The 14,709-nt window shown below is 42.4% G+C and overlaps 1 protein-coding gene across 1 annotated transcript in view; it reads left to right on the top strand.

Annotated features, from left to right (window-relative positions):
* LOC138666402 (oocyte zinc finger protein XlCOF7.1-like) overlaps window positions 1-9,053 on the top strand; it is a 147,616-nt gene extending 138,563 nt beyond the window's left edge. The window contains exons 13-20 of the mRNA XM_069754629.1: window positions 1,882-1,993; window positions 2,626-2,722; window positions 2,838-2,901; window positions 3,037-3,210; window positions 3,294-3,417; window positions 3,501-3,598; window positions 4,487-4,577; window positions 7,295-9,053. Of these exons, the coding sequence (XP_069610730.1) occupies window positions 1,882-1,993; window positions 2,626-2,722; window positions 2,838-2,901; window positions 3,037-3,210; window positions 3,294-3,417; window positions 3,501-3,598; window positions 4,487-4,577; window positions 7,295-8,043 (1,509 nt within the window). The 3' untranslated portion in view covers window positions 8,044-9,053. The remainder of the gene's footprint in view (window positions 1-1,881; window positions 1,994-2,625; window positions 2,723-2,837; window positions 2,902-3,036; window positions 3,211-3,293; window positions 3,418-3,500; window positions 3,599-4,486; window positions 4,578-7,294) is intronic.
* The last annotated feature ends 5,656 nt before the right edge of the window (window positions 9,054-14,709 follow it).

The raw sequence follows: 14,709 nt of genomic DNA, 5'->3' as shown, positions 1-14,709 counted from the left end.
AAATACTGGGTTGCCACTCATACATTTTGCCAGATGCTTACCCACTGTAAAGGGATGTGTATATGCTGCTGGAATATCAAAACATGCTTGTACACAATCTTTAAGAGTGGTTTTCCCCAAGACGGCAGTCAGGAACACTGAGTGCATCGCAGTTATAGAGATCCAACCCTGGAAATATCCAAGAACTTTAGCAGCAGCATTGGAAGTGGCATAACCAATTTCTGTGAGTCATTTCACACTTTTTTAGACCAGCACCAGCAGCACAGAGTGCATGTCTGACACATGAACGACTGGAGAGGTTGGTGCAGGATTATCTTGAGCTGAATATCAATACTTTCATGGGCAATTTGGACCCTTTGGAGGTTTTGCCATTCTCGGCAGCCAGATTTCTCTCAGAATATGCCTAACTTTAACCAAGATGAATAAATTATGGATCGCCATTGATTTTACTTCCCCAGTCGCAGACTAGGCGCTGGTGCAGTTTTTAGTATGCCGTATTGATCTTGCATTATTGCAGTGTGTGATTCCTTTGTCATGGGTCCGGTGCGTGCTGTTGTTGCTGCTGATGTTACTAACAATTTTTGGAGATGTGGAGACTCAAAGCTGTCTCCATCTGGTGGCTTGCCTGTAGTGGAAGGGGTGTCGGAGTCCAATTATACTATTTCTACTTTGGGGAAATTGATGACACTTTAGTGGTGCCTGCCCCTAATTTTTGGAAAATGTTTGGACTCCCAAGTTGGGTCTCTTTCATGTTTGTTGCCTGAATTTGGCAAGGCTCTCTTAGCAGCGGGCCTACACCTGTCACTCATCCTGCTGTCACTGATCAATGCTGGTCCAACCCATGCATCCATGCTGCGCAATTATATGATTTGTACTCTGGGTGAGATGAGATCTGGTGCCTGCACCAGACTGTTATCCAAAACTCTGTGGATTATGAAATGAGGCCTGGTGCCCTACAATGCATTATTAGCACAATGGATTTATACTATAAAATGAGGCCTGGTGCCTGCACCAGAGTATTAGCCCAAACAATTTTGATTAGGAAATGTGGACTCTTGCCTGCACACCAATATTAGCCCAAATGATTTTGATATGTAAATGTGACCTCTGGAGTCCTGACTGCAAGACAGTGATAGCCCAAACGATTTGGATTTGCAACTTGGGCCTGCTGCCTGCACCATAATATTAGCCCTAATGAATTTGATTAGCAAATGGGGCCTCCTGAGTCCTGACTGCAATCCAGTATTAGCCCAAATGATTTTGAGTAGGAAATGTGGACTGCTGCCTGCACAACACTACCAGCACAAACTAGTTTGATGCTGGAAGGTTGATTTCACACAGAACAGTTAACTTGCAAGTTAACTTGCAGGAGCGGCCTCCCGCTGTTACACTGAGAAAATGGCACCAGCAAAACATGTCCGCTTTTTATATGGAAAGGGACATGTGACTTCGGCAGCCAATTACAGATGTCCTTGTGTCATGATGTTGATGGTTTCTGTACCCTGATTGGCTGCCAGAATGTACCTATATTTAAAGGGAATCTGTCACCTCATTTTTCACATATAAGCTGCGGCCACCGCCATTAGAGGCTTATCTACAGCATTCTGTAATGCTGTAAATAAGCCCCTGATGTAACCTGAAAGATAAGAAAAACAAGTTAATTATACTCATCCAGGAGCGGCCCGGTGCGGTCTGGGTCCTATGAGCATCTCCGGTCTGGGTCCGGCGCCTCACATCTTCATGCAATGTCATCATCCTCCTTGCTTCGTGTCATGGCTAATGCGCAGGCGTACTTTATCTGCCCTGTTGAGGGCAGAGCAAAGCACTGCAGTGCGCAGGCACTGGGCCTCTCTGACCTTTTGCTGCGCCTGCACACTGCAGTACTTCGATCTACCTTCAACAGGGCAGAGAATTACGCCTGTGCATGAGCTGCGACAGAAGCAAGGAAGAGGACGTCCTCGCATGAAGATGGGAGGCGCCGGACCGCCCCTGGGTGAGTATAATCTATCTTGTTTTTCTTATCTTTCAGATCACATCGGGGGCTTATCTACAGCATTACAGAATGCTGTAGATAAGCCCCTAATGGCAGTGGCCGCAGCTTATATGCAAAAAATGAGGTGACAAATTCCCTTTAAGTTCCCCCTCCGCTCATCATACACAACCACTATCCTAACCAAAGTCCTAAAAAAGTATTAGTGGGAATGCAATCATTTACCGAATTTTGACGAATTTAAGGAAAAATACTCGGGAAACCAAGCACGAATCTGAACGTGCTATGTTCATTCTGAATTTGAGATTTGCAATCGTTTTCTGAACAAGTTGGCTCATCTCTACTCCCCTTTTCATACACTGCACATTGATGCCTTCCTGGACAATCTTTTTTTGGGTTTTTTAATGGACTCTTAACAGAATGAGTCCTGTGACCTCACTATAGGCACCGTCTTTGGTCCTCAGAGATGCCTTTTTTTATGTCTTATCTACTGTTTACAGGTCACTTCTTATAACTGTTTCGCAGCTTTAAAAACCTGAAGGGGTTAAAAGAAGTTTAAAAAACAAAGTATGAACAGTGATTTGTTTTATACATTGCTGTGCTTTATGTTCCAACTTTTACATTTTTTCGGACAGGTTACAGGACATGTCCATCTGAAAAGGCACTGAGTACACATGTCCTTACTCTATACCAGCATCACTGCTCCTGTATCTTGTTCTCCCATGGTGTTTTGTATGATTCTTCATCAGCTGATCTTCCTTCCATTTAGGATCTTGGCAGATACAATCGTTATAGTGATTATCTTCTAGAAAATTTACCTTAAACTTTAATGGATGGATATGGACAGGGACAAGATGGCGGAAAAGATATTACACCTCACCCTAGAGATCCTCTTCCGGCTTACTGGAGAGGTGAGAGATTCTGATGACGTCACATTACATCATTCTTATCTATGGGAATAACAGATGGACAGAACTGGAGAGGTGAGGACTCTGGAAATGTCTGTAGTGAGATTTATTAATGTGTCTCTCCATAACCAGGATTACACAGTAGTGAAGAAGACCTCTAGTGAACGCTGTCAGGACCCTGTGTCTGAGGGATGGGGAAGACCCCTGAGTCCAATCACGGGGCCTCCACCTCACCCCCTGATACATGAGGACTTCAATGACCAGAAGATCCTAGAACTCACCTACAAGATGATTGAGCTGCTGACTGGAGAGGTGACACTGCTGGGAATGCTGGGACATTATACAGTAACACTGTGAAGGGATCGGGGGGATGACGGTATCATTGTATGTGTCAGGTTCCTATAAGGTGTCAGGATGTCGCTGTCTATTTCTCCATGGAGGAGTGGGAGTATTTAGAAGAACACAAAGATCTGTACAAGAACGTCATAATGGAGGTTCCCCAGCCCCTCACATCTCCAGGTAATAGACAGGACTAAATACACACGGCCTATAATTATATGTACGTAAAGAATGAATTCAGTCCCTGTATGTGTTTCCTCCAGATCTATCCAATAAGAGGACAACACCAGAGAGATGTTCCCGTCCTCTTCTTCCAGAGGACTGTAAGCAAGAAGATCTCAATGTTCCTCAGGATTATCAGGTAGATGGAGAGAAGGTGTCATGAGATCTCCCCTATGATGTGTAGATGGCTGTGAAGGTCTTGTGCTCAGTCTTGTTTTATCCACCAGGATTATATGTTTTAGGCTATGTGCACACGTTGCAGATTATTTGCGTTTTTTTTAGCGTTTTTGCGCTATAAAAACGCTATAAAACCGCAAATAATCTGCATACATTAAGCATCCTATCATTTTTAATGAAATCCGCAATTTCTGTGCACATGATGTGCGTTTTTCCGCATGAAAAACGCATTGCGGAAAAATAATGAACCTGCTAATTAATTTTGCATTTTTTTTCGTGGTTTTCCCACTGTCTAATGCATTGGGAAATGTCCGGGAAAAAACGCGCAAAAACCGCGTCAAAACCGCGCAAAAAACACATGCGGTTTTCTTGCGGAAATCTGGCAGAAATGTCCGGATTTTCACAGGAATTTTTTGCATGAATTCCTGAACGTGTGCACATAGCCTTATATTTGTGTAATGAGAACGGTGGAGATGGCAGGATTACAGCTGATCATAGATGTGACTTCTCCATCTGTCTAATTTGCAGATGACCAGCAGCACTCACTACCAAGGGCGCACGCTCCAAGTCCAGGGAACCCACCCGGAAAAGTACAAGTCCAACAGAGTAGAAGGAACAGCGCTCCAAACAGGTGTTTATCCAAAAGAAGCAAACTTTATTTCAGCCATGGTAGAATAGCAACGTTTCGGCTGCATGCTTGAAAAAGGCTGGTGTGCAGCCGAAACGTTGCTATTCTACCATGGCTGAAATAAAGTTTGCTTCTTTTGGATAAACACCCGTTTGGAGCGCTGTTCCTTCTACTCTGTTGGACTTCTCCATCTGTCTGTGACTTTTACAATATTTGTTTCAGGGTGAAGATCCGACCCATATTAATACTACAGAGTCATATGTGACGGGTGATGAGTGGTGTAAAGAGGAGATTCCTACATATGAATACCCAGGTGAGTATTAGCCACTAAATGCAGAGAAGTCACAGATGAAAAAAATAGTATTACATGTAATAATCTGTGTCCTGTCAGGAATTTTTACCTGTATATCAATTGTTTCTTAAAGAATACTGCCTTATAGATGACTATGTAAGGCCGATATGAATACTGTTCTTGTGGCAAGTGCTATGGGATTAAAATATCTGGAATGAGTTTGTAAAATTAATTGATTAACCCCTTCACGCCAAAGACCTTTTTCGTTTTTGCGTTTTGTTTTGCGCTCCCCCTCTTCCCAGAGCCATAACTTTTTTTTATTTTTCCGTCAATATGGTATGGCCATCTGAGGGACCTTGTTTTTTTGTTTTTTTTGCAGGACGAGTTGTGCTTTTGAACGATATCATTTATTTTAACATATCGTGTACTGGAAAATGGGGAAAGAATTGAAAGTGTGGTGAAATTTCAAGAAAAAGTGCAATTCCACAGCTGTTCACCAAATGCTAAAACTGACTTGCCATTATCATTCTCCAGGTCATTACTAGTTCATAGACACCAAACATGTATAGGTTCTTTTTATATAAGTGGTGAAAAAAAATTCCAAACTTTGTTAAAAAAAAATAGATCATGCCGTTCTGAACATGTACGACGCATGTCGTGAAGGGGTTGACTATATGAAATGAGCGCCCCTTTATTGTGCCAATAAATTCTTTATAACTAAGAATCTTAGGAAATTAAATTGAAACACTGGGTGAACACTTTTGGTTTAGGAACAATGTAAATAGCATTATACAGAGGGTGCCGAAAGTATTCAGACCCCTTTCAATTTTTTACTCTTTGTTTCATTGCAGCCATTTGGTAAATTCAAAAAAGTTCGTTTTTTTTTCTCATTAATGTACACTCTGCACCCCATCTTGGCTAAAAAAAATAGCAATTTTTGCAAATTTATTAAAAAAGAAAAACTATCACATGGTCATAAGTATTCAGACCCTTTGCTCAGACAATCATTTAAGTCACACGCTGTCCACCTGCTGAAATTCTGTTGTAGCCTTGGCCAGATCTGTGCCTTGCCACAATTCTGCCTCTGAGATCCTTGGCCAGTACCTTTGACCTCATGATTCTCATTTGGTCTGACATGCACTGTGAGCTGTGAGGTCTTATATAAACAGGTGTGTGCCTTTCCAAATCAAGTGCTATCAGGTTAATAAAACACAGCTGGACTCCAATGAAGAAGTAGAACCATCTCAAGGAGGATCACAAGGAAATGGACAGCATGTGACTTAAATATGGGATCTTTTCCTCTTAAACATTGGTCACAAATTTGTCTAAATCTGTGTTAGTGAGATCCTCCCCTCTGCAGAGATAATCCATGCATCTCACAGGTGTGGCATATCGAGATGCTGATCAGACACAGGATTATTGCACAGATGTGTCTTGTACTGGCCACTCTAAAATGTGCAGTGTTACAGTATTGGTCAGAAAACCAGTCCGTATCTGGTGTGACCACCATTTGATTGTGGTCTTCGGATTATTGCTCCGCTCCTCCTCAATGCTGAGTTTCTGGATGTTGCTGAAACTTGAACAAACTGTCATATACGCCGATCCAGAGCATACAAACGTGCTCACTGGGTAACATGTCCGGTGACTATTCGGCTATGCAAGAACTTGGATGTTTTCAATGTCCAGGAATTGCGCACAAATCCTTGTAACATGGAGCTGAGCATTATCATGCTCTAACATGAGTTGACGTTCCTGGATAAATGGTACACCAATGGACCTCAGGATCTCGTCACGGTATCTGTAAAATGGCATCAATAAAATGCACTTGTGTTTGTTGTCTATAGCATACGACTGTTCATACCGTAACCTCCACCGCTACCAAGGGCCACTTGATTCACAACGTTGACATCAGCAAACCGCTCACCCACACACCACCATCAGCCCTTTATAGTGAAAACCGGAATTCATCTATGAATTAAACTCCTCTCCAATGTGCCAGACACCATCAAATGTGAGCATTGGCCCACTCAAGTTGGTTACAATGACGAACTTCAGTCAGGTGGAGACCCCGACAAGGAGCTACAAACAGGTGGAGACCCCAACGAGCTTGACAAGAATGCAGATAAGCTTCTAGGAGATGGTTTGTGACAGTTTGTGCAGAAATTCTTTGGTTATCCAAACCAATTATCACCAGATATCCGGGTAGCTGGTCTCAGATGATCTTGGAAGTGAAGATGCTGGATATTGAGGTTCTGGGTTGGTGTGGATACACGTTGTCTGCGGTTATGAGACCAGTTGGATGCACTGTCAAATTCTCTGAAACGCCTTTGGAGACGGCGTATGGTAGAAAAATGAACATTCGATTCATGAGCAACAGCTCTGGTGGCCATTCCTGCCGTAAGAATGCCAATTGCATGCTCCTTTAAAACTTTGACATTGTGGTGTGTGATAAAACTGCACATTATAAAATGGCCTTTTATTGTGGCCAGCCTAAGGCACAATAATCATGCTGTCTAATCTGCATCTGGATATGCCACACCTGTGAGGTGGATGGATTATCTTGGCAAAGGAGAAGTGCTCACTAACACAGATTTAAGCAAATTTGTGAACAATATTTGAGAAAAGGGTCTTTTGTCTCCAGCTCATGAAAAATGGGAGCAAAAACAAAAGTGTTAATGTTATATTTACTACACTGAACATAAATATAAAAGTATTACAAATGTTTTTATTCTTGACAGATATCTTTACCAGGAACTCAGAAAGATATATGATATCATCGTCAGCTTTGAAAGCAGATGATCATGGTATCACACCAAATAAATATGAAGAGTATGCCATTGCTTCAGACATAATCTCGGCCCTTCACAGCAAAGATGTATTTTATAATCAACAGGTCCTATCTTCTGATTCGTTACAGAATGTTAAGCAAAGTCAGAGAGAGGGTGTAAAGGAGCGGAGAGCTCACTCAGGGGAGAGATCATTATCATGTTCAGAGTGTTGGAAATGTTTTAATTATAAATCAGATCTTGCTATACATCAGAGAATTCACACAGGGGAGAAGCCATATCCATGTCTAGAATGTGGGAAATGTTTTAATCGGAAATCAAATCTTGTTGAGCATCGAAAAACTCACACAGGAGAGAAGCCATATTCGTGTTTAGAATGCGGAAAATGTTTTAAGCAGAAATCAACTCTGACTGTGCATCAGAGAATTCACACGGGGGAAAGGCCATTTTCATGTTCAGAATGTGGGAAATGTTTTCGCCGTAAATCAGGTTTTGTTGTACATCAGAGAATTCATACAGGGGAAAAGCCATATTCATGTTCAGAATGTGGGAAATGTTACAGGGGTAGAGTAGATCTCGTTAGACATCAAAGAAGCCACACAAGGGAAAAGCCATTTTTATGCCCAGAATGTCCGAATTGTTTTAGTACGAGATCAAGTCTTATAGACCATCTTAAAACTCACATTGTGGGTCAATCATAATTACATTTAGTATGTTGGAAATGTTTATCCACACAACTTCATAATCTTCAAAGAGCTTACAAGGGGAAATATATATATATATATATATATAAACATATTTATTTGATGGATCTTACAAAAAATACAACAGTTACCGGCAAAGTAAAGTCATATGCCAAAAACTGCTTAAGGGTATGTGCAAACGTACAGGTTTTTTTGCGTTTTTTTGCACTAAAAATGCTATAAAAACTCATTAAAAATGCATACATTATGCATTCTATCATTTAGAATGCATTCTGCATGTTTTGTGCACATGGATGCGTTTTTTTCTGCGAAAAAAACGCATCGCGGTAAAAAAGAGCATGTTCATTATTTTTGCGGATTTTCTGCGTTTTTCCTGCAATTCTATGCATTTGGGAAAAAACGCACCAAAAACGCGTCAAAATCGCGGTAAAAACGCATGCGGATTTCTGGCAGAAATGTCCGGTTTTTTTCAGGAAAATTTCTGCAAGAAATCCTGATGTGTGCACATACCCTTAAACTGGTCCTTAAAGCTGCTTAAGGACCTTTGATAACATCAGAGGTCCATTAACTGGAGGAACAAAAGAGGAGGCTGGTATGCAAGGCTGATATTAGAGGAAAGGGAAGGGGGACATACTGGGCAATTTCTCAGGACCCCCACTCTCCTAGTAGGGCCCTCAACATTTCTGTTGTGATGTTAAGAATGCTTACAGATCTTTGTCTTCACCGTCATGTGACCATGATGCCACCAGAGGTCTTTTAACTACAGGAGTCTAGAAGAACTGAAGAGGAAGCAGGCTGGTGTGTATGAACGTATGCATATACGTGTGTGTGTGTGTGTATGTAGATATATATATTCCATATCCTAGCTCAATGTGGTCTATACACTGATTTCTACAACTTTATAAGCTGCCTTGAATAATAACCAAGCTTATACTCTGGAAAAGTATTATTTGTACAAGTACCCTCTGAATTGTAAAGTGCTGCAAAATATATAAGTAATTATTATACATACAGTTGAAATCAAAATTATTCAACCTTCGTTCCAAATTCTGTTTATTCCCAAAATTTACAAATGTTCTACTGTTCACAATAAACTAACGAAACAAGAACAATGTAAAAAGTTCAACACAACTAACATAACAAGTGGTTTCTCTAAATTCACCACAAAATTCCACTTATAATGACTCCTGTCGTCTCAATGATTCCACCCCTTCATGACCGGCATCTTTAGTACTTATTTGATCCCCTATGGCTGTTATCACCTGTAAAACATTGCTACATACACAGACATCGGCTTTGCAGTGTTCCTGAGGAATCTTAGCTCAGTCTTTATGGATAACGCCCTTTGGTTCTTCTGCTAGTGTAGCAACTCACTCAGGATAATAGGCAAAGCTAAAAACTGCAACTGATCCTCCTGGTTACTGTACAGACTAGAGATCCTGACCTCATAGTCTGTAGTGGTTCCTGCGTGAGTACAGATAGCCCTAGAAACAGACTAGAAGATGGCAAGTTGGACCTATATTGCCTGAAAGGCCATCGAGTGCTTCATGTTCCTCCTAAAGAACAAGAGGGCAGAGCAGAGTGTAAATTACCTACAAAAGAGAAAGTGTGCTGAAAAAAGGAAAGCGTAGAATAAACCATGAAATACTAAATGGGGATAGGGAAAAATATGTGCAAGTGGGTTGAGAGCTGGCTCAGGGGTAGGAAACAAAGGGTGGTTATTAATGGAGCAAACTCGGACTGGGTCGCGGTTAGCAGTGGGCTACCACAGGGGTCAGTATTGGGCCCTCTTCTTTTTAACATATTTATTAATGACCTTGTAGGGGGCATTCAGAGTAGAATTTCAATATTTGCAGATGACACTAAACTCTGCAGGGTAATCAATACAGAGGAGGACAATTTTATATTACAGGATGATTTATGTAAACTAGAAGCTTGGGCTGATAAATGGCAAATGAGCTTTAATGGGGATAAATGTAAGGTCATGCACTTGGGTAGAAGTAATAATTATACATCTTATGTGCTTAATTCTAAATCTCTGGGCAAAACCGTCAATGAAAAAGACCTGGGTGTATGGGTGGATGACAAACTCATATTCAGTGGCCAGTGTCAGGCAGCTGCTACAAAGGCAAATAAAATAATGGGATGCATTAAAAGAGGCATAGATGCTCATGAGGAGAACATAATTTTACCTCTATACAAGTCACTAGTTCGACCACACTTAGAATACTGTGCACAGTTCTGGTCTCCGGTGTATAAGAAAGACATAGCTGAACTAAAGCAGGTGCAGAGAAGAGCGACCAAGGTTATTAGAGGACTAGGGGGTCTGCAATACCAAGATAGGTTATTACACTTGGGGCTATTTAGTTTGGAAAAACGAAGACTAAGGGGTGATCTTATTTTAATGTATAAATATATGAGGGGACAGTACAAAGACCTTTCTGATGATCTTTTTAATCATAGACCCGAAACCGGGACAAGGGGGCATCCTCTGCGTTTGGAGGAAAAAAGGTTTAAGCATAATAACAGACGCGGATTCTTTACTGTAAGAGCAGTGAGACTATGGAACTCTCTGCCGTATGATGTTGTAATGAGTGATTCATTACTTAAATTTAAGAGGGGACTGGATACCTTTCTGGAAAAGTATAATGTTACAGGGTATATACACTAGATTCCTTGATAGGGCGTTGATCCAGGGAACTAGTCTGATTGCCGTATGTGGAGTCGGGAAGGAATTTTTTTCCCCAATGTGGAGCTTACTCTTTGCCACATGGGTTTTTTTTGCCTTCCTCTGGATCAACATGTTAGGGCATGTTAGGTTAGGCTATGGGTTGAACTAGATGGACTTATAGTCTTCCTTCAACCTTAATAACTATGTAACTATGTAAAGTACGTTCTGTTAGATAATATGCCGTCTGCTTCCTAAAAAGAAAACAGAAGATAGATGCAGAATAAAGAACAGAAACCGGAAAGAGATAAACCTTAGCTGCAATTTTACTGACAGGCTTTAAACAACAACAGAATGCCTGAACATCCAAGTGAAACCATCACCAGCAGGAAATACTAGTAGGGGGGGAAATAATATAAAGCCGCACCCTAAAGTTGATAGGGCAGACAAATGAAAACACCTGTGTTATGCTAAACAAAGTGCAGCCAGAATAGCAGAACCTAAACAACCAAATAAAAGATGTCTGCTGTGGTGGCCTTGCGGAAAGAGACCACAAGCTCAAGGGTTTGAACTCAGGAGCATGACACTGCTTCATTAATATTCTTGTGTTCTCCAGAGTGTTCAAAAAAGTTCAGAAGAGACCATTGCTTATTGCAAACAAGGAAAAAAAGTACAAAAGGATTGCAAAGACATTGAATGTTCTTAGAGATACATGCTTAAAAGGAGAAAAATAAGAGTTGTACTAGGTATGTAAAAAGTATATCAAAGTTTATTGAACATTCAGATAATATAATACACATATATATTGAAGACAAAAAGTAAAGTGATACGTGTCTTTACTTTTTGTCTTCAATATATATGTGTATTATATTATCTGAATGTTCAATAAACTTTGATATACTTTTTACATACCTAGTACAACTCTTATTTTTCTCCTTTTAAGCATGTTATCTTGAGTGGGTATACTCTTTTTTGTGCGCTATTTGGGCTAAATTTAGTCCTTCCTGCTGACTGGAATATGTCAGAGGTTTTTGTGGCTATTCTTAGAGATACAGTAGGAAGTGTGAGAATCAGACTGCACTCAGATGTCATCCGAGTGCAGTCCTATTGGAATACCTGGGGTGGACCCGCAGATCCACGACAACGAACCTCCCAAGGGTGAGCTGACGAGGTAGACCACCCCCTATACAGGGAGCGTTAGGGGCAGACCCAAGGGAGACTATTGCCGCAGAAGCTGGAACCCGGACACAGGTAGTAGGAAGTACAAGATAGAGAAGCTAGGCGCAGGATGGACAGAGTGAGACAAGATGAAGTACAGTTAGGTAAGAGCTGGGAACCGGTGAGACCAAAGGAGAACTGCGAAGGGGAAGACACAAAGGAAGTGGGACAGGACAGAGACTCCAGACTACATAGTACGGAGAGGACACTGGGAGGACTGGACGAGGAGACAAGGAAGCCTGGAAAGGCAGAGAAGCTGAACTAGCTGGACAGAGCGGAGACTCAGAACAGGCAGTGCAAAGACAATGGTAGACCTGAGTCACAGAAGCACAAATGACAGACAGGCAAGGAGCAGAGGAAGGAATCACCTTATATACATGGAGTGCTGGAGGACTTCCAAGTCATGGTCCTCCAGGATCACAGAGAGGAGATACAGAGCGCCTGCAAATCAGAAAGAGGAAGTGCTGAAGTGGGTGGTGCGCACACGCACCCGACGAGAACCAGAGAGCAGAGAATGAAGGAGAGGACGCGCGCCTGCAGGAGGAGCGCGCCGTAGCGGGTAAGAATGAGCGGATGGAGTGACAGTACCCCTCCCCTTACTCCCCTCCTTTCTAAGACCAGACAGAAACCTGGATAAAATCTGAGGAGCTTGTATGTTCTCACGGTACTCCCAAGGCCTCTCCTCGGGACCAAAACCCTTCCAATCAACCAAAAAGAGAGTTTTACCTCGAACCTTTTTCATGGCAAGAATGTCCTTAAACTCAAAGACATCTGGGTCAGAGACGGGTAAAGGAGTTTGAGCAGGAAAAACATGGAACTGATTGAAAACGACAGGTTTTAGAAGGGAGACATGAAAAGAGTTGGGGATGCGAAGTGAGGGGGGCAATTTCAATTTCTAGGCAACGTCATTGATACGAGACACAACCTCGAAAGGGCCTATGTACCGTGGACCCAATTTATACGAGGGAATCTTAAGATGAATAAACCTAGAGGACAACCACACTTTATCGCCTGACCGATATACAGGAGAATCCAGACGTCGTTTATCGGCATGTCTCTTAATCCTGGCCTGAGCCTGTTCCAGAGTGATTTTGGTCTCCTGCCAGACCCTGGAGAACTCCTCGGACAGATGATCAGCCGCTGGTACACCCGAGGCAGGGAGTACCGGCAGAGGGATACCAGAATGTTGCCCATAGACTATGAAGAATGGAGACTTGGAAGAACACTCATTGATGTGGTTATTGTAAGCGAACTCAGCCCACGGAAGCAAATCAGACCAGTTATCTTGATGAGCGTTGGAAAAATGGCGTAGATAAGTCATCAGTATTTGGTTTGTGCGCTCTGCTTGTCCGTTGGTCTGAGGATGATAAGCTGTAGAAAAATCCAGGGTAACATTCATTAGTTTACATAGAGCCCGCCAGAAACGAGAAGTGAACTGTACTCCTCTATCAGAGACTATGTGCAACGGAAAGCCATGAATCCGGAAGATATGAGAAATGAAGATTCTCGCTAATTCTGGAGCGGAGGGCAATCCAGGCAAAGGGATGAAGTGAGCCATCTTGGAGAATCGATCCACAACAACAAAAATGACTGTATGACCAGAGGACTTAGGCAGATCAGTAATAAAGTCCATAGCAATATGCTGCCAGGGAGCTGAAGGAACTGGAAGAGGATGTAGGAGACCGGAAGGCAGATGTCTGGGAAACTTGTTCCTAGCACAAGACGGGCACGAAGCGACAAAACCTCGAACATCTGAAAGAAGGGATGGCCACCAATAATGGCGCGAGATGAGAGCGAGCGTTTTCTTGTACCCGACATAGCCTGCCAGTCTTGAGGCATGACCTGTCATGATCCCAATGGCAGGGGATCACAAAAGGACAAGCACCAAAAAACAGAACAAGCTCTAGGGTGATGGAAACTGAGCTGACCGCGATCCTGAACCTAATTCACAACACTAGCAGTAGCCGGGGAACGTGCCTACGATGATTCTAGATGTCTCGCGCCAGCCGAAGGACTAGCTTCCCCTATTAGAAGAAACAAAGACCTCTCTTGCCTCCAGAGAAACACCCCACAGAAATAGCAGCCCCCCACATGTAATGACGGTGAAATGAGAGGAAAGCACATACGTAGTAATGAAAACAGATTCAGCAAAATGAGGCCCGCTAAAACTAGATAGCAGAGGATACAAAAGTGAACTGCGCGGTCAGCGAAAAACCCTACAAAAAAAACCATCCTGAAATTACTTGAACTCATGTGCCAACTCATGGAACATGAGGAGTAATATCAGCCCACTAGAGCAACCAGCAACAAGGAATCACATAACTGCAAGCTGGACTAAAACAAAAATAAAGCAAAACGTGGAACAGGAAAATCAAAAACTTAGCTTGTCCTGATGATTACAGAAGCGGAAAGCAGAGGTAACAAGACACACTGATTACATTGCTCGCCGGCGAGGAAATGACAAGAAAGCCAGGTTAAATAGGAAACTCCCATATCCTGATAGAACAGGTGGACACCAGAGACCGCAGAGAACACAAGTCACCCAGTACCATCTGTAACCACCAGAGGGAGCCCAAAAACAGAATCCACAACAATGACCCCAACGTAGGACTCGAGACCTCTCGCTCACCCGGACAAGGGTTTTACCTGGTGGTAAGGAAGACAAGCTGACCGGAGCCACAAGAATAATTTTGCTGGGGTCCACGATGTGTGCTGGTTCCTCTACAACATCGGAAGCAAGAAATGACCTGGACAAAGCATCAGCCTAAAAGTTCTTG

Source organism: Ranitomeya imitator, chromosome 2 (genome assembly GCF_032444005.1).
Source record: "Ranitomeya imitator isolate aRanImi1 chromosome 2, aRanImi1.pri, whole genome shotgun sequence".
NCBI classification, from domain to species: Eukaryota; Metazoa; Chordata; class Amphibia; order Anura; family Dendrobatidae; genus Ranitomeya; species Ranitomeya imitator.
Note: the sequence above shows the minus strand (reverse complement) of the source record. Positions and strands in the feature narration are given on the sequence as shown.